Below are 22,201 nucleotides of genomic sequence, written 5' to 3'. Positions count from 1 at the left end.
GAGCGAAGGGCTGGGATGGCGCCGGTGTTTCCCTGCCCCAGCATCGTTCGGTGCCGCAGCCGTGGCTCCGTAAGGGGCGTTGAACTCACGTTTTTGGCAGCCAGTGGGTACAGCTCGTGACAGCAGCGTGCGCGGGGGCAAGGTCCGCGGCACCGGGGAGCGGCCGGGGCGTGTTGGGGGTGGCTCTCCCAGCAGTGTGGAAGCTCGAGCCGTGTGCCCCGAGGTCTGGCAGGGGGGTGCGGAGGGGGGGACACGAGGCAATGTCACCCCGCTCCTGGTGCGAGGGGCTGCGCCGTGTCATGTGGGGGATTCGGGAAGCGGCGGCGGCTCAGCTGCGGGTGCAGCGGGGGCTGCGTCAGCCCTGGGGGGGACCTGGCGTGGCCACGCCACGTGCCCCGCCGAGTCCTTTTGGTTTTCTTTCCGGCGAAACCACGTCGCGATGTTGTGCCAAACACAAGAAATAGAGTCCTGGAAACAGAAACGGTGGCCCAGGGTTTTTTTTTTTTTTTTGATCGTCTTCCCTGCCCCGGGGCGAGGCTGTGGGTTCCTCGTGTCCTCCGGGGGGGTGGGTGCTACGTGTCTGGGGACAAAGCACCCCCCCCCTCCGTGTGTTTCACCTGGTGGCACCCTGAGCTCGGCTGGGTCGGGCTTTCGCGGGGAGCAAGGATGTGGTGGGGGAGCGGAGGGTGCTTGGTGTGTCCCCCCCTGGTAGCCGCCTCCGGCCCCTCGCTGCCTGCAGGACCCCAGGGCTGGCACTGTCACATCCCGGCACAGCGGGAAGGATGCGGCCGCTGGCCTCATCCCGGCAGGAAGGAGGGGACATGCCGCCCTTGGCAGGCGTGGAGAGGTCCCAGTGATAACCCCTCTCCCGTTTGCCGTCCTGCCCTTCTGGGAACTGGTGATAACAACTGCTGGGAAACTGCCCGGAGTTTTAGGGGCTTTTTTCCGGGCGGCGCGTTGGTCCTGTGCCCACCCTGCGGGAGCTGCCCCCGCCCGAGGGCTCGTGTGGCCAGTGGCCATGCCCGCGCTGGCTCGCTGCCTTGGCCCTGCCCAGAGTGGAGGAGCCCAGGGGCTTCCCCCGGGTTTGCCGCTGGGGCTCGGGGGGTTACAGAAACCCCTCTGCCTGCTGCTCTCCTGCCGGTCCCCCCCTGGGGCTCTGGGGGGGTTCTGCCATGGCAGAGGGGCTGGATCCTGGTGGGGGGGGTCCCGCTGTTCCCGCTCCTCGCCAGTCCCCAGCGGCGGCTCCACCATGGTCGAGCGCTGGAACGAAGCCCTGGTTGAGTCCCTGGGGGTTTGCGTCCTTCGTACCCTGGAGCTGGGGGTCCCCAAGCCCCCAGGGCTCCCCCCAGCACCCAGCGTGGCTGCTAAGTCCCCGGGGGGGGGGCTTCACTCACCTCCCTCTGCCCAGACCCTGCATCCCCCCTGCCAGCCCCGAGGCCCCGGACTCGCCAGTGCTGCCACCAGCCCTGGGGATGTCCCCAAGCCCTGTGACACCACGCGATGGACACGGGGTGGCCGGCTGGGCCCCCTCCTGCCCGCGGCTGCTCGCCCACGGGCACGGGGGGATGTGGGGCGGGGGCGTGACACATGGGATGCAGCGAGGCTGGTGACAGAGGGGCTGTGGGACATGGGGCACAGGGGTGTGTGGGGCAAAGGGCAGAGGGACGTGGTGTGCAGAGGGCTGAGGGGTCCAGGGGGACGTGGGGGGGCTCAGGGAGACATGGAGTGCTGTTCCAGGGGACATGGGACACGGGGAGACACTGGGCATGGCAGGGGGGCTTCAGGGAAAGGCACAGGGGACATGAGGGGACACTGGGCATGTCCCAGGGTTGTGGGGGGCTCAGGGCAAGGCATGGGGGACACGGGGACATGGGGGGACACTGGGCATGGCGTGAGGGGCTTGGGGAAAGGCACGGGGGCTGGGGGACACGGGGACATGGGGGGACACTGGGACATGGGGGGACACTGGGCATGGCGTGAGGGGCTCGGGGAAAGGCATGGGGGGCTGGGGGACACGGGGGGGACACTGGGCACATCCCAGGGTCATGGCAGGTCTCAGGGAAAGGCACGGGGGGCTGGGGGACATGGGGACAATGGGGGGACACTGGGCACGTCCCAGGGTCATGGGGGGCTTGGGGAAAGGCACAGGGGGCTGGGGGACATGGGGACAATGGGGGGACACTGGGCACATCCCAGGGTCATGGGGGGCTTGGGGAAAGGCACAGGGGGCTGGGGGACACGGGGACATGGGGGGACACTGGGACATGGGGGGACACTGGGCATGGCGTGAGGGGCTTGGGGAAAGGCACGGGGGGCTGGGGGACATGGGGACATGGGGGGACACTGGGACATGGGGGGACACTGGGCATGGCGTGAGGGGCTTGGGGAAAGGCACGGGGGGCTGGGGGACACGGGGGGGACACTGGGCACATCCCAGGGTCATGGCGGGTCTCAGGGAAAGGCACGGGGGGCTGGGGGACACGGGGACACAGGGGACACTGGGCACGTCATGAGGGGCTCAGGGAACAGCACAGGGGACACGGGGGGGACAATGGGCACATCCCAGGGGATGGGGGGGGCTCAGCAAAAGCCCCCCCCGGGGGGGGCTGGGGGACACGGGGCCCGTAGGCACGTAGGGGCTGGTGCCGGTGGCGGGGCCGGGACCGAGGGCGGCTCCCGGTGAGTCACGGGGCTCCCCCCCCCCCGCTCCCCGCCCCCCCACGGGCCGCCCCATAAAGCCGGGCCGCCCCGGGCGCCGCCGCACCATGGCCGCGCTGCGCCCTGCCCGTACGGCCGCGGGGGGAGCGGGGGGGGCGGCCGGGGCACCCCTGGGGGGCACCCACCGGGACTTGGGGCACCCCGGGGTGATGCCTTGGCGGGGGGGGCCGTTCCGGGGCTCGGGGGATGCTGGGGGGGGGGGATCCTGTGGGGGAGCACGCTGGGGGGTGGTGGTGGTGGTGTGGGGGGATGCTGGGGGGGGGGATGCTGGGGAGGACTGTCTTGGGCTCAGGGGTTGATGGGGGGGGTGGGTGATAGGAGGAGGGGGTGCTGGGGGGTATGTGTGCTGGAGGGGGGATGGTGGGGGAATGCTGGGGGTGGGGGACAGTCCTGGCCTCGGGGGATGCTGGTGGGGGGATCCTGTGGGGGGGGATGCTGGGGGGGAGGATGGTGGTGTGGGAGGATGCTGAGGGGGGATGCTGGGGGGAACCGTCCTGGGCTCGGGGGATGCTGGGGGGATGATGGGGGGGAGGGATGATGGGAGGAAGGGTTGCTGGGGGGGCTGTGCGTGCTGGGGGCCGCGGGGGGGGAATGCTGAAGGGATGCTGGGGGGGGAAGATGCTGCAGGGAACCATCCCGGGCTTGGGGGGGGTGCATCCATCCCGGGGTGCCTGGTGCTGAGCCCCATCTCTGCCCGCAGGGACCCCCGGCCCCCCCGCCTGGCTCCTGCTGTCCCTGCTCTGCTGGGCCCTGGCCTCCCACCGCACGGGTAAGTGGGGGCTACTCGGGGGGGGGGAGGGGGCGGGCAGGGCCAGCTCCTGGCTCTGTGTCCCCCCCAGGGGGCCTGTGGGGAGTGCTGGGGATGAGCCATGCCCCCATCCCCTCTGCGGGACCCTGCCCTCCTGCCCACCCCGGAGCTGTGGGGTCTCAGGGGGCAGCTCTTGCCCCCCCGCCTCACCCTGCTCTGCTCCCCCCCCAGCTGCCATGGCCCTGCAGCCCCCCAGCATCACCGACCTGCGGATGCCGGCAGAGCCCCCCCGCCCAGGTGAGTTACCCCCGGGGCCATGGGGATGGGGGGGGGGGAGTGCAGTGAGACCCCCATCTCGGGGGAGGCACGGGGTGGGGGGTGGTGTCAGCTCCCGCGCCAGCCCCAGCAAACACACGAGATGCATCTTCCACCCACAGCCGAGATTTTTTGGGTGCTGGTGAGGTGGGGGACGTTCACCTTTGGGTAGGTGGGGGGGCTGTGCCTGTGGCAGCTTGGCACAGGGGGCACCGGGGACCCTCGCAGCCCCTCTGACCCCTGTGTCCCCTCCGGCTCCAGGCGAGAGAGTGACGGTCTCATGTGAGGCGACGAGCGTCCTCCCCGAACTCACGCTGCTCTACTGGCTGGGGAACGGCTCCTTCGTGGAGAAGCTGCACCCGGACGGGGCCGTGCACGAGGGGACGGTGCTGTGAGTACGGGGTCAGGGGGGACCGTGGGGCTGCCGGCGGGTCCCCCAGCCCCGGGGGGTGTCACGGAGCCGGGGGCAGGTGCTGACGTGTCCCCTCTGGGTCCGCAGAGAGGAGCCGCGGGGCTCGGGGGTGACGCTGCGCCGCGACCTGCACTTTGACTCTTTCGACCCCCGGCACCTCCACACCAACTTCACCTGCGTAGTGCTCAGCCCCCTCGGCGTCGACACCCGGCAGCTGCGGTGGCCGCTCCCGGCACCGGCCCCGGCCCTGGCTGAGAGCGGGGGACTGGGCTGAGAGCGGGGAGCAACTCGTGACGGGTGAGCGCCCCGTGGTGCGGGTCCCCGCTCCCATGGGCCCGCGCCACTGCGTGGGGACGTGACAACTCCGTGGAGGCCAGTCTCCGTGCCCCGCCGTGGGGTCTGCACGGCCCCTCGTCTCCCGGCCCCGCTGTGCGGGGGGCTCCCGGTGCCCCTCACCAAGCAGGGGCCGATGCCCGGGCCGGCCCCGGGACCTGCCCACAGCCGGCTGTGGGACCCCAGGGTCTATTAAAGCACATCAAGGCTGCCCAGTGTCACCCGTGTCTGTGGGAACGGGGCTGCCCGTGGGTGCAGAGGGCACCCGTGGGGTGAGGAGGGTGGGAGAGGAGGTGGCTCTGGTGCCTGCCGAGGGCAGGATCTATCCCTGACCCCCTCCCTGCCCGGCCAGGGGCTGGAGAGCTGCGGCCAGCCCTGGTCCTGCCCCACGGCTGCGCCCTGCCCTGGAGGAGGAGGAGGAGGAGGAGGAGGGTGGGGAGCCCTGGGGCGCAGGGACCCCTGGGGAGCTGGGCCCATCGCATCCCACTCTGCACTTGTTGGGGGGGGCGGGTGAGGGCTGTCCCCCGGCACGGCTCTGCTGAGCCCCACATGCCGCTCTATGGGGCAGCCCCCCAACTGTCTTGTCCTAGCGGAGTCCTGCTCCTGGGAACCGGGGCTGGGGTGGCCGGTGCCACCCCCCCAGCTCCCTCCCTGCTCCCCTGGGTGCTGGGGGGGGGCTGCAACCCCCAGGAGCTGCAGGTAGGGGAACAGACCCTGGCAGGAGACCCCCGCCCCAGACCTCTCAAGCAGGACCCGGGGCGCAAGCGTCGCTCTGCGGGACGCTGTGGATGTGGGAGGAATGGGGATGGTGGGGGGGGTGGGCTCCAGCCCCCAGGAGCTGCCCCCAGCCCAGTGAGCCACAGGAAACCCCCGGAGACACCCCGCTGCTGCAGCGAGTCTTTATTCCTCTGGGAGCCAGGGGAAGGCGAGCGACGGAGCAGGTGGCTGGGCATGGACACCCCCAAAACCAGCCTCGCTGTGTCCCCGTCCCAGTCCCCAGCAGCGCCAGCCCCCATCCTTGGCGGGGGATCCCACGCTCAGCTGCATCCAAAAGCTCCGGCCGCGGCTCTGTGAAAGGCCTCATCCGGGCTCCAACGGTGTCCGCAGGGCTGCCAGTGCGTCCCGGGGCTAGTGGCACCATGGCAGGGCTGAGCTGGGCACAGGGGGTGCAGCGGGGCTGTCCCCACACCCCCAGCCCCATCTGCTGCCCTGTCCTGTCCCACCGTCTGGGTGAAGCTGGTGGCTGCCATCCCCGGCCTCTCTCCCTCGCCGTGGGGCCGTGGCAGCGGTGCCATCGTGGCTCAGGGGCTCCCAGCGGCTGCCAGGGCCGTGGCTGCCAGGAGGAGCCCCCAGAGGAGCCGGGGGTCCCCGGCAACGCTCCTGCCTGGGGGGGGTCAGAGAGGGGGTCAGGGGCAGCCGGGGGGGGGACCCGGCCAGGGGCACCCTCCCCGTCTGCAGCGGGGACCCCGGGCTCACCTGCGCTGAAGTCGCACGTCTGGTTCTGGCATCGCTTCTCTGCCAAAGAAAGCAACTCCGTCTGCGCGGCCGCTGCACGCTCCCTGCCCCAGCCCGGCCATGCCCTGCTGTCCTGCACCGCGCCACGCCACGCCATGCTGTGCCCTAACGTGCCATGCTGTGCTGTCCTGCACCACGCCACGCCATGCCATGCTGTGCTGTGCCGTGCCGTGCCATGCCGTCCTGTGCCATGCCATGCAATGCCATGCCATGCTGTGCCCTAACGTGCCATGCTGTGCTGTCCTGCACCACGCCACACCATGCCATGCTCCCCTGTGCCATGCCATGCCATGCCATGCCGTGCCATTGTGTCCTGCACCACACCATGCCGTGCCATGCTGTGCTGAGCCATGTCATGCCGTCCTGCACCACGCCATGCCATGCCATGCTATGCTGTGCCGTGCCATGCTGTCCTGCACGATGTCATGCCATGCCACGCTCCCCTGTACCATGCCACATCGTGCCATGCCACGCTGTGCCGTGCCGTGCCATGCCGTGCCGTGCCATGCCGTGCTGACCCGTGCCATGCCCCGCATTGCAGGCCACACGGTGCCATGCCGTGCAATGCTGTGCCGTGCTGTCCTGCACTATGCCACGTCATGCCGTGCTGTCCTGGGCCATGCCATGCCACGGCATCTTTGGACTAGATAACCTTTAAAGGTGCCTTCCAACCCAACACATCCTATGCCGCATCATGCCATGCTGTACCCTAACGTACCGTGCTGGGCCATGCCATGCCGTGCCGTGCCGCCAAGGACCCCCATTGCAAACCCCGGGGGAGAGCAGCTGGAAGACGTGTGAAGACGCACACCCGAAGTCAAACTCCTCCCCCCCCGCCCCTTCCCCGATCGAGGTCCCCCTTGCCGGCAGACCCCCCACCCCCTCCCCATCCCCTGCAGCCTGTGGTGGGGAGGGACGGTCGCAGGAGATGTCACCTTTCACCCATTCGCAGTTGTAGGTGCTGAACGCGGCCCGGGAGCGGAGCTGGATGAGGGCTCTGTCCCCACTGTGGGTGACGTTGGTGACCTCGAAGCTCTCGAAGGGCGGGACGAGGACCTCCTCCTCCTCGGGGAAGAAGGAGAAGTTCCTGATGGGGACGCCGTAGCAGGTGTCCACCGAGAAGAAGGTGTCCTGGCCGAAGGGCAGGGTCCTATTTTTCTGGAGGGAGGTGGAGGTGAAGTGGCCAAAGCGGACGCTCTGTTGGTGCCGGGCGGTGAAGCGGATGCCCTGGACTCCACGGTAGACGCGGTAGCAGCGGTGGGGCTGGGCGTCCCGCAGGGTGCGCAGGGCCTCGCTCAGGAGAAAATGCAGCACCTTGAAGTGGAAGGTGCTCAGGTATTCCTCGCGGGAGCGCCCGGCCTCGCGCACGGCCGCGTTGAACGCCTGGTGCAGGGGTCCCTGCAGGGTGTACGCCATGACGGCCACCATCTGCTCCGGCTGCAGCGCTGGTGGCTGGGGGTCGCGGCCCCGCCGGCTCCGCCATTCGGCAGCGGCCTGAGTCCAGGCCTCGGCGTAGATCCTGTTGTTGGCAAACTCGGTACGGTTCAGCTCCTCCAGCTCCTCCTCCATCATGCGGCCGCAGCCCCTGTACTGGTCGTCGAAGGAGGTGGGGGCCACATCCAGTGCCACCTCCTTCACGGGCTCGCGGTCTCGCCAGTGCAGGGGGTTGCCGGCGGCCAGGATCCTGGCCAGCAGCACCAAACCCAGCACCAGATGCTCCATGGAGGGCAGAGCCTCCCCAGGGGAAGACCCCAGACGCTGCAGTGCCACGTGCGGGGAAGCAGCCGGTTCCTCTGCAAGCGGCTGGGGAAGTGGAGGAGAAGGAGCTGGGTCAGCTCAGAGAGGGCAGCGGGGCCTGGGAAGGTCTGAGGAGAGAAGCAGGGGGGCAGGCTTGGGAAAATCACCCCCCCCCAAGGTTGCATCCTCGGCCAGGGACACCCCGCTCGGCACACCTCCCAGCGCCGGCTAAGACCTCGACCCCGTCATGGGCCGAGACCCCGACCCCGTTACTTGCGTTAAACAGTGCAGCCCCGGCAGCCCAGAGGTCCCCGTCTGGGAGCAAACCTCCCAGGAGCCCAGCCGAGAAGCGTTACCTGCACCCCGCGGCGAGCGCGGGGTCGGGGTGCTGCTCCCGCGGCACCCAATCCCTCAGCCGCCCGCCCGCTGCTGCCCGGAGAGGTGAGAAGTGGTCGCTCTTTCTTTTTATAGCAGCCCCGGCCGGGATCGCTCGGGCCCAGATCCAGTCCCCGCCTCCGTCCTCACGGTTATTTTTACCGACCGTCCCCCCCCCCCAACAACCTCCGAGCGCCCAGAGCAGCGGGTGCCCCCCCTGCCCGGCAGCATGGCTGCGGGGGACGGTCAGGAAACCCCCATGGGATAAATTGCCTTTGTTTAACCTGGGTACGGGTGCTGTCCCGCCGGGGGGCTGCGCCTTTTCCTGGGGGATCTGAAGCCGGATCTGGCCCTGCTGAGCCGGGACGTGGTGCTTGTGCTGACCCACCTCCCCCATCATGCTGCCGAGGACGGGGGCAGGTTGTGGCATGGGTGCCATGGAGGAGTCGATGGTGCTGGCGGGGGGCTTCCATCCCTCCCTACTCCCCAGCCACTGCTTGGAAGACACATGGGGCGGGTTGTGGGGGGGCAGCACCCTGTTCCCACAGCACGGGGGGTGAGGAGGTTCCTACTGGGCTGCTCCGGCATTCTTGGTTCTTCTCGTCTCGAAGGCAGGCGAAGGGGCTGGGGTCATCATCGCCCACCCCTGGGACACCCCTGGACGAGTGCCCCTTGCCCGGGACACTCAGCCACCAGCATCCCTGGGGGACCCCTGCCCGCTCCATCCCAGTCGAAGCGGCTGGGGGTCCCCCTGGGCAGAGGGAGACGGCTGGGACACGGACCCCGACACAGCTGGGGATGCTGAGGATCAGGCCCTGCTCCTGGCAGAAGGATGCGGAGAAGTGACCCCCGCCTTGGAGGGGCTAGAGCCCCCAGCTGGAGGCAGGCGATGCCCCAGTGCTGGGGGCCCACAGGTGGCTGGCAGGGTCCTGCAGCAGCTGCAGGGCTCTCGCCGGGTTGGAGTGGGGGAATTTGAAGGGGAAGCTGCCGTTGGAGCTGCACAAGGGGAAGCCGCCACGTTCAGCGGCGGGTGCAGGTTGCTGCGCGGGTAGGGGACAGTGAGGGGTGCACCCCTGCTGTGTGAGCGAACCGCACTTGGGTGCAGGCAGATGCTCAGCCAAACCCAAGTTAATGCTCTTGCGTGAGGCCGTCAGCGAGAGCTCAGCACCAAAACCAAAACCCAGCCCTGTTTCGGCTGGAGATCGGGCTGGTAAGTGGCTGAAACAGCCTGAACGCAGCAGAAAACCCGACTACGACTCAACCCCTCGATGCTCTAAATACCCGCAGCCATCGGGTCTGTGGAGCTCCACCCACGGCCGCTCCGCTCCCAGGTGCTGGGGCTTCACTGTGGCCCCCAGCTGCTGCGCCTCCATCCTGGCCAGGGGATGGAAGGGCTCCCCGGGGAGGTTCCGATCACAGGCCCCCGCTGCCCCTTGCCAACGGGCCTGCAGCACCTTCAGCATCTCATAGCACTGCCTGGCCATCTCCTGGGTGGACTCGAAACAGCGGAGGAGCTCCATGACCAGCTCCCCTTGGTCCGTGGCCATGGCTGGGGGGCGGTGGGGTGGGGTGGGGCGCTCTGGGGTGAAGGCTTCATGTACACAGGGTTCTGCACCCTGTCCCTGCTCAATGCCTCCGCACTCGCCCTGCAGAGGAGAGAGAAGAGACCCCTCTGCACCCTGGACCCCAGCAGGACCCACGGGCAGCACCTGACGGGGTGATCACTTCTCCTCCGCATCCTTAAGCCAGGAGCAGGGCCCGATCCTCAGCATCCCCAGCTGTGCCGGGGTCCCTGTCCCGGCCGTCTTCCTCTGGGTCCTTCTCCTGGCCATCTCCCTCTGTCCGGGGGGACCTGCAGCCACTTCAACTGGGACAGGGGTCAGGCGCCAACACACCCATTGGGGTGTATCAGCCACCACCTCCCCCCGAGTTTCGTGGGTGCCAGCCTGTCGCACTGGGGTTGGGCACTGAGGGGGTAACACCCCCAACTGCGGGAAGGGTGGATGAACCACAGCACCAGGGATAGAGAAAATACTGACTTTTTTATTGGTTCAGAAGAGGGGCACCCAAGGGGGTTCCCAGCCCCACACTTCCCAGCCATTAGGGGAAAATGCTGGAGCAGACGCGGCGCGGCCGGCAGCAGCGTCTCCAGCAGTCCTTCAGGCGGTGCCAGAGCCGGGTGCAGCACTGGCACAGGCACCATCCTCGTGGGCACAGCCCTGGGGACGCCTGGTCACACTCCCTGTCCATGACCTCGCCGTGCTGCTGCCTCTCCTCCTCCAAGGTCTTGACAGTGTCCAAGAGCTCCAAGTAGAGCAACTTGTCGTCCGTGGCCTTGGCTGGGGGGCTGCTGGGTGGCGGAAGCACAGTCACGGGGCTCTGTGCCCTGTCCCTCCTCCCTTCTGCATCCATGGGGGTGCTCCTGCCTGAGCCTGGGGGGCTGCTGGTGCTTGGCCCCATGGAGTTGTTCTCGCCCGGCCCCATCTTGCTGTTTCTCTTCGCTTCCACCAAGCTCCCCCTGCCGAGCTCCACAGGGCTGCTCCTTTCCTTCTCCTTCACACTTGTGTCTGGTCCCGTGTCCTCCTCCTTCTCCATGTCCCCATCCTCAGCCTTATCCGTGTCTGCATCCACCCATGGCCAGTCCGCTCCCAGGTGATGGGGCTTCACTGTGGCCCCCAGCTGCTGCTGCACCTCCATCCTGCCCAGGGGATGGAAGGGCTCCCCGGGGAGGTTCTGGTCACAGGCTCCCGCTGCCCCTTGCCAACGGGCCTGCAGCACCTTCAGCATCTCATAGCACTGCCTGGCCATCTCCTGGGTGCACTCGAAACAGTGGAGGAGCTCCATGACCAGCTCCCCTTGGTCCGTGGCCATGGCTGGGGGGCTGCAGGGTGAAGGCTGCGTGTCCACAGGGCTCTGCGCCCTGTCCCTGCTTTCCCTGGGGACCGGCTCTTGCTTGGTCCTTGTTGGCAGTTCCTGTGGGGGCTCCTGGCAGAGGGCTGGCCCTGGCTCCTCCACCCTCCCCTTGACAGCCCTGGGGGGATGGCACGGTCCTGAGCGGTCGAGGGCTGCCAGCTCCGCCATCGCACCAGGCCAGGGCTCCGGGAAGGAGTAGAGGGAGCTGAAGGAAGAGGAACCTCCATCTGTCATGGAGTCCATGGTGGCCAGCGGGGCCCGTGGGGAGAGGGGCTTCCTCTTCAAGGCCTCCGCACTCGCCCTGCAGAGGAGGAGAAAGAGACCCCCACTGCACCCCGGAGCCCAGCGGGACCCGCGGGCAGCACCCCCCTTGGCTGGCGGTCAGGGCTGCCCAGCGCAGGCAGGGGCAGGGCACGGGGTGAGGGTCTGGGGCAGCATCTGGGGTCTCCCCCACACTCACCGCTTCTCCTGCTTCGAATGGGATTTCTCCACTTCTCCATACACTGCCCGAGAAGCTGCAGTGGGAGGAGACAGATTGAGCGGCCGGCAGCCCCCGGCACAGCCCCGGCTCAGGGCTGCCGTGGGGTGTCGGCCGTTTGCAGGGTGCTCCATGCTGGGGCCACTCACCGCTCTGCTTCTCTGGCCGGGCTCCTGTCTTGCTTGTCTGACGCTTCTCCTTACTCTTCTTCTTCCACCACTTCTGCAAGGTCCCCAGGAGCTGGGTGAGACGGGAGCACCTCCCAGTCCCACACCACAGCCACCCACACCACCCCACACCACCCCACGCCGTCCCTCGCCACCCCACGCCGCAGCACAGTGTGGTGCAACAGTCACCTACCTGAAGCCGCTTGCTCTGCAGCACGGATGAGAATACGCTGAGTCCCACCACAATCAGGATGAGAGGGCCCAGGGGAGACACAGCGTCGGAGCGCCCCATGGCACCGACTCCGGTGTGGCTGCGGTGCTCCCAGTCACCAGCACAGAACCGCGATGCGGCTCCCCAGTGTCCTCCTGGGTCCCCAGTGACGGGACCCGCAAGACTGCTGGGGTGTCAGAGGCCGAGGCTGCAGTCTGCCCAGACAATGCCAGACTGCGGTGCCCAGCATCCGCTGACGGCTCCAGCGGGGACCGCGTCCCCCTTTTATAGTGTGGCAGGGGGGCACATCCCCCTTTGTGACATCGTGGGGCAGTCAGAGCCCCCCTTTGTGACATCACGGGCAGTCAGAGCCCCCCTTGGTGACATGCAGCAGGGCATGAGGAAGAGCAAGAGAAGGAGGGCACTTGCCCCAGGCTGCCAACAGGACTATGTCATAGCACGAACATCACGTTCAATATAAATTATAAAGTCTGCTGTGTAGTTCGACTCTCCCTTGATGGCGGTGGTCCAGAGAACTCCTTGCCGCGGTCTCGGAGCCCTGAGCCCTTCCCTTCCTCCCAAAGCCGCAGCGCTCGCAGTGTCCCCCATTGGCTGTCCCCTGCTGGGAGTGCACGGCTTCCTGCTGATGGAAGGGGCTGGGTGTAGTCCTTGGGTATTTTATATTGATATCGGGATTGACACTGCTTCTTTAGCATTATTAACGTTAATTCTTTAGTTTTATGCTAGTAAATCTATTTCTATTGCAACCCTCATGTTTCCTTCTTTTTCCCCAATTCCTCTTCCCGGGTGGGGAGGGGTCATCAGGTGAGAGAGTAGTTGTCTAAAGGACAAGAAATTGTGGTGGGTTTCTCAAACCATAACAAGAAGGGAGGGAGAAGGAGAAGGAGAAAAGGAGAAGGGCCCCACCCCTACAGGGAATGGTTTGGGTGGAAAGGCACCTTAAAGGCCACCCAGTGCCACCCCCTGCCCTGGGCAGGGACACCTCCCACCAGCCCAGCTTGCTCCAAGCCCCGGCCAACCTGGCCTTGAACCCCTCCAGGGATGGGGCAGCCACAGCTTCTCAGGGCAACCTGGGCCAGGGGCTCACTGCCCTCACAGCCAAGAATTTCTGCCCGAGATCTCAGCTCAATCTCCCCTCTTGCAGTGGAAACCCCTTCCCCCTCGTCCCATGGCTCCCCTCCCTCATCCAGAGTCCCTCCCCAGCTTTCCTGGAGCCCCCTGAGGGACTGGAAGGGGCTCCAAGGTCTCCCTGCAGCCTTCTCTTCTCCCGGCTGAACTTTTATAGATATTATTTAGTATTCCTGCTGAAAAATGAGAACCCCTGTCTGATCCTCTGGTTTCATTTCAGTCAGTATCTGGGAATGATTTCCCACAAAAGTGCTGTGACCATTCCTGGGGGATCAGCTTTCCTGGTAGGAAAAGCTTCTACTCCTCCTGAGGGTTGAGCCATGATTACCAGCGGGTGCTTAACGCCTCCCACAGGAGGCACGTCAGCATAACCCATCTGCAGCCTTTGGAATGGGAAGTATGACCATGGTTGCCCTCCAGCCTCCTGCTTGGGTTTTGCACCGGAAAACTTCCAACATGTGGGCCAAGAACTCACAATCCCCTTTACTGCCATATGTCTTCCGGGGGCTGTCCACATTTTCTCAATCGGATTAAAAATTGTCACCCGTCCATGTGTTTTGTCACAAAACCGCCTAGCCAAAGCCATTGAGTATTTTCTTGGTAAGACGGGGTTTCCTCCAGTAGTCCAAATTCTAGTTTCATCTTTCATGAAGGAGGGAGGGATCCCGAGTGCAGGGCCCAATTCCATTTTTTACAGACCAAGGCAGCGTTACATCTGTCCCTGTCGTCTGACCAATGGAAGACACGTCTCAGACAGACATCAGGTAGGTGAGCCCAGCGATTCTGCTCAGCTTCGCTGTCGTCTTCCATTGAGAAGACAGTTTTTCACTTCTCTTCTGGGTGTTGAGCCAAACCTAGAGGAAGACTCTCTCCAGCAGGCTCCTGAAAAGACCAAAGTCCGCCCTTCAGAAGTCCATGGTGGCAGTTCTGCTGACGCCCTTCCTTGCTTCCCTAAGAATCAAAAACTCTGTCATTTCATGGTCACTGTGCCCAAGACGGCCTCCAACATCACATCCCCCACAAGTCCTTCTCTGTTCACACACAGCAGGTCCAGCAGGGCTCCTTCCCTAGTGCATTCCCTCACCAGCTGTGTCAGGAATTTATCCCCACACACCCCAGAAACCTCCAAGACTCTTCCCTCTCAGCTCTATTGTGTTCCCAGCTGATATCTGGTAGGTTGAAGTCTCCCACCAGGGCAAGGGCCAGCGATCGTGAGATTTCTCCCACCTGCTTACAGAATATTTCACCTGCCTCTCCGTCCTGGTTGGGCAGTCTATAACAGACCGTCCTATCAGCCTTGTTGGCCCTCCCCCTCATTCTTACCCAGAAACACTCAACCCCAGTGTTTACCATCATTAAGGTCTCGATGTTCACAACACTCCCCAACATACAGGGCCACCCCACCTCCTCTCCTTCCTTGCCTGTCCCTTCTGAAGGGTTTGTAGCCATCTAATGCAGCACTCCAGTCGTGCGAGTCAGCCCACCACCTTTCCATGACAGCGGCTACATCATAGCTGTCCTGCTGCACAATGGCTTCCAGCTCCTCCTCTTTCTTGCCCATGCTGCAGGCATTAGTGTGGAAGCACTTCAGCTGGCCTGCTGATCCTGACACCTTTTTGCTGGAAGAAGGCTTCACTCCTACCTGACCATTCCCAGGCGCAGCCGTAGCTTCCAACCCATCAACGACCCTTGCGTCTCTGCTGCTGCATTCATCCCTTTCCCCCTTCAAATCTACTTGAAAGCCCCTTTGATGAGCCCTGCCAACTCCTGTGCAAGGATCCTTTTCCCCTTTTGAGGCAGGTGTATCCCATCTGTCTCCAACAGGCCTGCTGTCCTGTCAAACCATGCTGTGATCAAAAACCCCAAAGTCCTGCCGCTGACACCAGGCTCGCAGCCAGGTATTGATCTGCGGGCTCTTCCTGTTGCTTTCCTCATCCTTCCCTGTGCCTGCAACGACAGAGGAGAGCACGACTTGCGCTCCTGAGCCCTTTCCTAGTCATCCCAAGGCCCAGAAGTCTCTCTTGATCTCCCTTGGGATGCTCGGTAACAGATCATCTCTGCCTGTCTGAAAAATTAGGAGCGGTTAATAATCGGAGGGGGGGAACACCGCGGCGTCCTGTGAGGGAACCCCCGAGCGCCGCCATCGGCTGCTGTTGTGGGCCGGGCCGGGGCCGGTGCCGGGGCCGGGGCCTGCGGCGGGGCTGCGCCCGGCTGTGGGGCGGCTGAGGGCCCGGCGCCGTGGCCTGTGCTCCAGAGCCCTCACCAGCTCCCTTGCCCTTCTCTGGACACACAGAATGGTGGGAGAAATAAGTTCCGGTCCGAATGAAATAGGCTCAGGCAGAATCCTCTGGGAAGCACATTTTTATTCACGCTCTTGCAAGAGCGGGTGACCTAGCAAGTAGGCACACTTTCCGTTCTTGAAACACCACACCTTTTTATTTCCTAATCCCGGCCCAATTTTTCCCTCCCCTCTTTCCCGTTGGTTGGGTACTCCAGGGTTCACAGTCTGTGCGAGGCGCCTAAAATTCTTCCCGCATGTCCTGCCGCTGTTTGCTTCTCTTTATGCTACACCTAAAGGGATTATCTGACTGGCTGATTTCTTTCCTTTTTGGTAAAAAAATTGCTTAATGTCATTAGCCCTGGTTAAATGTTTGACCACCCTTCCAGATGCTAATCCAGTAGGAATCAGTTTGTCCTTTTGTCTGTGTGATAAGAGATGTTCTACAAGCCTTTGCTGGAGCCCCTTTGTCTCAGTCATTCCCTTATCGTGTCACCTCTGATGGAAACGGCTTTTCTCCTCTGCAAAAGCAACACCTGCCTTTCTTACAATGGGAAGTGGGAAAGGGAGGAAAGTCGTGGCGTGAGAGAAAGGCAGTTTAATACGCAAAGCAAAAGCCGCGCGCACAAGCAAAGCCAAACAAGGAACCCGTTGGCTGCTTCCCATTGCAGGCGGGGGTTCAGCCGTCTCCAGGAAAGCCGGGCTCCGGCAGCGTGAGGGGGACTTGGGAAGACAAACGCCATCACTCTGAACATCAGCCCTTCCTTCTTCTTTCCCCGGCTTTATATACTGAGCGTGACGTCAAATGGCACGGAATGTCCCTTTGCTCAGTCGGGGTCAGCTGTCCTGGCTCTGTCCCCTCCCAACTCCCTGTGCCCCCCAGGCCATTGAAGAAGCAAACTTTCATGCGTTTGCTTGGAAGCCTATGCTGTTGGGAATGGCAAGAAATCTACCCACACCTTTCAGCAATACTGGCTTTACCCCAAAATGTCACGGGACTATGAGAGATCGTCTGTCACGCCTGGGCGAGTGTAACAGTCGCCTAGTGTTCCTGAGCATCGAGTACCTGGGATTAGACCCCTTGATCCAGGAAAATGTGACGAGGGCTCAGTTTCTCAAGAACTTCTCTACCTTCCTGAAAAGAATGAGCAAACAGCTTGATTCTCTCAACTTGAAAGGAGCCAGAGTAACCTTGGAAGAAGGCTGTGAGCTTCTGCATTCTCTCAGCTGCTTGACAAATGAAAGCTCTCTGTCTGAAATCGGTGTCGACAATTTCTTCAGCCTCCACCGTCCTGTCTTCAGCAGCGCCTTGTTCCACCAAACTATGGCCAAGTTCCACAGCCTGCTCATCCTGACTTTCAATTACAACTGCATCTCTGACGAGCTGCTGAACACCCTGCGGGAGCACAGCGCTCATTCCCTGTGCACCTTGAATATCCAATGTCATATCCACGACCCTCATGGGCAAGTGGTCAGGGGAACGTCGTGGGCCAACTTGGCCAAGAGAGCCCCAAAACTGCGCGTGAACTTCTTCTTTGAAAGAGTCACGAAGCACGATCACCTAGCCAGGATCCTGCTAGCGGAGATGCCAGTCAGCAGCATAAGAGTCTGCGGAGCTACAGTTTCAGAGACCCAGGCTGGAGAATGAGACGCACCCTCACCAACCTCCTCCCAGCCTCCTGGCGTGTTCTGCAGGTACGGGAACCCAGAGGGACATCTCACCGCGGTATCACAAAGCTAAGCAAAGTGATCCTCCAGGCCTTCTGCATAGCAGCGCTCAGCAGGAGGAATTCCTGACCACTTCAGTGTTATGGCCAGAGGGTCATTTTCATAAGCGAGCCACTGCAGTGTTCCACTCTAGCCTGGTTGAGGTCGTTGTCCTTGTCCAGTTGCGATGCCCGTTATGCCAGTCTTCACTGTCAGGCCGATGTCACGTTGCCCTCATAAAAAGCTAAAACACCCAAAATACTGGTGCTGGAATGTCAGCTGTGAGCAAAAAGAGTTTTTCAGGCAGGAAAACCTCAGTTTGGTGAAACCGCTTTAGGCTTCTTCTAGTTAGACATGTTCACGTTTAGTAACTGGTAACTTGCTTGTCCTTTCCGATGTTTCTGAACCCCACCCTTTTGCAGGGAAATCTGCGTATGAGGAGAAGAGTCTGTACACCCTGTTTGCTTGCGGAGCTGTAGCCTGCATCAGCCTGCACTCGTGGTTCTGCTTCCTTTTGGCAACACACAAACGTCTACAGCAGATGTAAATTAACTGGTGCCCATGTCACAGCCCTTTGGTGTCACGCAGGATGTGCCACCAAAGGTGTGCGACAGCCTTGACCCGCGTCAATGAGCATCAGGTCTTTGCACGCCTGAGGGAAGCACACGGCCTGATGGTTGCTGACAGCGCTCTTTAGGTTCTGTTGCGCTGCAGAGCTTCCAAGGAACAGCCGGGATCTGCAAAGCTTTCTAGAAATTGTCTTTGGATCTACTCTCGTACCGGGGATAATTTCCAATATGTCAAATAAGATCATGGCATGAGCTGAGGGTGCAGCATCTTCTAACGGTAACAGAAGTTGTCTATCTCTTAGGGTGGGGTGCAATGCACGAGGGCCCCCCCATCTCCACGGGAGAGTTGGGATTACCGTAGCATCTACTGTTGTCGTTACCCAAAACTGATTCTCTGCTCCTGTCAAGGGACAAAATTGATCTGCTGCCAGTCCCTTCTGTTGGTAGTATTGGGAAACTTGTTTATTGAATTCTAGTTACTGCGCTCACCAGTTCTGTTGAGTAGCACTAACAACTTTTGTTCTTTTTGGAAGGAATTAACACTTCAGTGGAACAATGACCGTGAGCTGCTGGACGATGAGCTGCTACAGCTCACCTTGTCATGCCACAGGCTGTTCTTTCTGGAAGTGTGGGCCTTTCTAAGTGTCACCCCTGTGGAGAGGCTGCTCCAAAACCGGGCAGAAAGGAAATGCAGTTTGGCTACTCTAAAGGTAAGACTTCACGGAATCACGGAATCACGGAATCTTCAGAGTTGGAAGGGACCTCTAGAGATCATCTAGTCCAACTCCCCTGCTAGAGCAGGATTGCCTAAAGCACATCCCTCAGGGCTGCATCCAGGCGGGTCTTGAAAATCGCCAGAGAAGGGGACTCCACAACCTCCCTGGGCAGCCTGTTCCAGTGCTCTGTCACCCTCACTGTAAAGAAGTTTTTCCGTGTATTTGAACGGAACTTCCTATGTTCTAGCTTGTGCCCATTGGCCCTTGTCCTGTCACTGGGAACCATTGAAAAGAGCCTGGCTCCGTCCTCCTTAAACCCACCCTTTAGATACTTGTAAACATTAATCAGGTTCCCCCTCAACCTTCTCTTCTCCAGGCTAAAGAGTGCCAGCTCTTTCAGCCTTTCCTCCTAAGGGAGGTGCTCCAGTCCCATAATCATCTTGGTTGCCCTACGTTCATCAAAGTCCATCTGCCATTGTTTTGGGTGATTCTTACTGGAGTCCCATTGGTATGGCATCTAGCAATTCTAATAATGATGACACAGAGTGGCAGGGCTATATAGCAATTAACATCACACAAATGGATTCATTGGCTTGTCTCACCCACGGTCAGATCACCATGACCATGTGAGCCGCCTTCTGGATGCGGGGAAGGCTGTGGACGTTGTCTCTCTGGACTTTGGTAAGGCCTTTGACACCGTCCCCCAGAGCGTTCTCCTGGAGAAGCTGGCGAATCGCGGCATAGACAAGTGTACTCTATGCTGGGTAAAAAACTGGCTGGATGGTCGTGCCCAGAGAGTTGTGATTAGTGGGGTGAAATCCTCTTGGCGGCCGGTCACCAGTGGTGTCCCTCAGGGCTCAGTTTTGGGGCCAGTTTTGTTTAAAACCTTTATCAATGATCTGGATGAGGGGCGTGAGTGCACCCTCAGTAAGACTGTAGATGACACCAAACTAGCTGGGAGTGTTGATCTGCTTGAGGGAAGGAAGGCTCTACAGAGGGCCCTGGACAGGCTGGAGGGATGGGCCAAGGCCAATTGGATGAGGTTTAATAAGGCCAAGGGCCGGGTCCTGCATTTCGGTCACAACAACCCCAAGCAACGCCAGGGGCTTGGGGAAGAGTGGCTGGAAAGCTGCCCCGCAGAAAAGGACCTGGGGGTGCTGGTGGCCGGCCAGCTTAACATGAGCCAGCAGTGTGCCCAGGTGGCCAAGAAGGCCAACAGCATTCTGGCTTGTATGAGGAATAGCGTGGCCAGCAGGAGTAGGGAAGGGATCGTGCCTCTGTACTCGGCACTGGTGAGGCCTCACCTCGAGTGCTGTGTTCAGTTCTGGGTCCCTCTGTACAAGAGGGACCTTGAAGTGCTGGAGCGTGTCCAGAGGAGAGCTACCAGGCTGGTGAGGGGTCTGGAGACCAGGTCATATGAGGAGAGGCTGAGGGAGCTGGGCATGTTTAGCTTGGAGAAGAGGAGGCTGAGGGGAGACCTCATTGCCCTCCACAACTCCCTGAAAGGAGGTTGGAGAGAGGTGGGTGTTGGCCTCTTCTCCCAGGTGAATAATGACAGGACCAGAGGAAATGGTCTGAAGCTGTGGCAGGGGAGGTTTAGATTAGATAGTAGGAAGAATTACTTCACTGAAAGAGTGGTCAGGCACTGGAACGGCCTGCCCGGGGAGGTGGTGGAGTCACCATCCCTAGAGGTGTTTAAGAAACGCCTAGATTTGGCACTTCAGGGCATGCTCTAGTGACAGAGATTGTAGGGGGGTTTTGTGTGTGTGTATGGTTGGACTCGATGATCTCAAAGGTCCCTTCCAACCATGAAGATTCTATGATTCTATGAGGTGCATATCAGAGCTCCCCATCCTTCTGCATCACCTGCCAAGTGCCCCCAGGGCCTTAGAGAACCATAGGTGGTGTTGGGTTGGAAGGGACCTTTAAATGCCATCTAGTCCCACCCCCCTGCAGTAAGCAGGGACATCTTCAACTAGATCAGGTTGCTCCGAGCCTCATGAAGCCCGGCCTTGAATGTCTCCAGGGATGGGGCCTCCACCACCTCTCTGGGCAACCTGTGCCAGTGTCTCACCACCCTCGTTGTAAAGAACTTCTTCCCAATGCCTAATCTAAACCTGCCCTGCTCTAGTTCTCTCTTCCTTAAGTGAAAGCAATCCCACAGATGGGTTTGCCTTTGCCCGAGGCAGGACTAACCCAGACTGTCTTCCCTGACATACTCTTCATGTGCACTGCGGGGACTTTATCCCCTTCTACGGTACGTGGAAGTTCTGATTGGGCAGGACCAGCTCAATTATTAGATTCCCAGGTGTTAACTAGCCAGGTGCCCTTTGCTAACTCTGGCCCACATGGCCCGCTTCTGTAGTGTCTACGAGGTGGGCGAGAGCTGCAAGAGCCCCCGGTGGGTGCCGGGCAGGCGGGCGGGCAGGGAGGACACTGGGGGGCCAGGGGAGAGCCCCATGGAGGGGGAGGTGGGTGCTGAGGCAGGGGGCTGTCCCCGGGACTGTTGCTTGTGCCACCACGATGACCTGCTGAGGAACGTGGGCTACATCGCCGGCTGCTTCCGGCGTCACCGAGCCTCCCAGCGCCGGACCGGTGAGTGGAAGAAGGTGGCCAAGGTGATGGACCGCTTCTTCATGTGGGTCTTCTTCCTCACGGTCTTCCTCATGATTGTGCTGGTCCTGGGCAATGCTGCCTGATGGCCCAGTGGACTCACTGCCCCCAGGGACAGTGGTGGCCACGGGTGCCCTATGAGGGTGGCTCGTCCTGAGCACCCCTTGGCCCTTCATGGACCTGCAGGGTGGAAGCTCCACCAGCGCCAGGGAAGAGGAGCCTGAGAGCGGGACCCTAACTCGGCCGGCGCTGCCCCAGCTGCAGGGTTGAGGGGTCCAGGCCTCCCGAGCAGTTGTCTGGGTTGTGAGGTATAGAAATATAGATGTAGAATCATAGAATCACAGAATGGTTTGGGTGGGAAGGGACCTTAAAGATCATCTCATTCCACCCCCCTGCCCTGGGCAGGGACACCTCCCACCAGCCCAGGTCGCTCCAAGCCCCGGCCAACCTGGCCTTGAACCCCTCCAGGGATGGGGCAGCCACAGCTTCTCTGGGCAACCTGGGCCAGCGGCTCACCGCCCTCACAGACAAGAATTTCTGCCCGAGATCTCAGCCCAATCTCCCCTCTTGCAGTGGAAACCCCTTCCCCCTCATCCCATGGCTCCCCTCCCTCACCCAGAGTCCCTCCCCAGCTTTCCTGGAGCCCCTGGAGGGACTGGAAGGGGCTCCAAGGTCTCCGCGGAGCTTTCTCTTCTCCAGGCTGAACCTCCCCAACTCTCTCAGCCTGGCCTCACAGCAGAGGGGCTCCAGCCCTCCCAGCATCTCCGGGGCCTCCTCTGGACCATATAGATATACGCATAGACACCTTTCACTCCTCCTGTGTCCCCACCGGTAACTGCCACCCTGCCTGGCCAGGGCTCGGGTCTGCTGCAGCCCCCCGAGACGCCACTCCAGTGTCCGGCAGCCCTGGTGAGGGTCCCAGGGGAGCAGGGCAGCCCCCACCCCGTCCCCTCCGGGTGCTGGCTGGGGCCAGGATGGTGCCCGGGAGGGACGAAGGGGTCTGGCCCTCGACACCTTCGGTGACAGAGCATGGACCTTTGTATCCCACCCAAACCCCGCGTGCGGTAAATAGCGGAGCATTTCCTGCCGATACATCTGGGCTTACGGAATATCTCACCCCCCTGCATTTACTGATCCGTCCTCAATAAAATAACGACTCCATCAGCTCTGGCTGAGTGACCTCTGGCTCTTCTCCTGTGACAGCGACGGCGGCTGGTCCGCGCTCACCCTGCCCGACAGCCTGTGCC

General features: G+C 62.1%; 3 protein-coding genes across 4 annotated transcripts; 2 read left to right on the top strand and 1 right to left on the bottom strand.

Moving 5' to 3' along the window:
- The first annotated feature begins 2,754 nt into the window (after positions 1 to 2,754).
- Positions 2,755 to 4,737, top strand: IL18BP (interleukin 18 binding protein). Its single transcript, XM_074572187.1, has 5 exons — positions 2,755 to 2,787; positions 3,419 to 3,487; positions 3,698 to 3,763; positions 4,043 to 4,172; positions 4,281 to 4,737. The coding sequence occupies exons 1-5, from the start codon at positions 2,766 to 2,768 to the stop codon at positions 4,465 to 4,467; spliced, it is 474 nt and encodes a 157-aa protein (XP_074428288.1). The 5' UTR covers positions 2,755 to 2,765; the 3' UTR covers positions 4,468 to 4,737.
- A 674-nt stretch (positions 4,738 to 5,411) lies between these two features.
- Positions 5,412 to 8,244, bottom strand: ART1 (ADP-ribosyltransferase 1). Of its 2 annotated transcripts, XM_074572186.1 has the most exons (5): positions 8,135 to 8,212; positions 7,356 to 7,844; positions 6,977 to 7,199; positions 6,003 to 6,041; positions 5,412 to 5,910 (listed from the first exon to the last, which is right to left on the bottom strand). In XM_074572186.1, exons 2-5 carry the CDS (start codon positions 7,761 to 7,763, stop codon positions 5,828 to 5,830), a joined length of 753 nt encoding a protein of 250 aa, XP_074428287.1. In that variant the 5' UTR covers positions 7,764 to 7,844; positions 8,135 to 8,212; the 3' UTR covers positions 5,412 to 5,827. The 2 variants fall into 2 exon arrangements, with proteins under 2 accessions (XP_074428287.1, XP_074428286.1); XM_074572185.1 differs by having other exon boundaries at positions 6,977 to 7,844; positions 8,135 to 8,244.
- Positions 8,245 to 16,349: 8,105 nt separating this feature from the next.
- Positions 16,350 to 18,404, top strand: LOC141737646 (F-box only protein 39-like). Its single transcript, XM_074572586.1, is given in 3 exon segments — positions 16,350 to 16,952; positions 16,955 to 17,044; positions 18,159 to 18,404. Coding segments are annotated over 3 exon segments (939 nt in total).
- Positions 18,405 to 22,201: the final 3,797 nt, after the last annotated feature.

This window comes from Larus michahellis, chromosome 1 (genome assembly GCF_964199755.1).
Source record: "Larus michahellis chromosome 1, bLarMic1.1, whole genome shotgun sequence".
Lineage (NCBI taxonomy): Eukaryota > Metazoa > Chordata > Aves > Charadriiformes > Laridae > Larus > Larus michahellis.
Note: the sequence above shows the minus strand (reverse complement) of the source record. Positions and strands in the feature narration are given on the sequence as shown.

Coding starts and splice junctions, on each gene's coding strand:
- IL18BP (XM_074572187.1), top strand. CDS start 2,766: ATGGCCGCGCTGCGCCCTGCCC. Junction 2,788..3,418: donor GGCCGCGCTGCGCCCTGCCC/GTACGGCCGCGG, acceptor CTCTGCCCGCAG/GGACCCCCGGCCCCCCCGCC. Junction 4,173..4,280: donor GTGCACGAGGGGACGGTGCT/GTGAGTACGGGG, acceptor CTGGGTCCGCAG/AGAGGAGCCGCGGGGCTCGG.
- ART1 (XM_074572185.1), bottom strand. CDS start 7,763: ATGGAGCATCTGGTGCTGGGTTTGGTGCTGCTGGCCAGGATCCTGGCC. Junction 6,042..6,976: donor CAACTGCGAATGGGTGAAAG/GTGACATCTCCT, acceptor TTTCTTTGGCAG/AGAAGCGATGCCAGAACCAG. Junction 5,911..6,002: donor GACGTGCGACTTCAGCGCAG/GTGAGCCCGGGG, acceptor GACCCCCCCCAG/GCAGGAGCGTTGCCGGGGAC.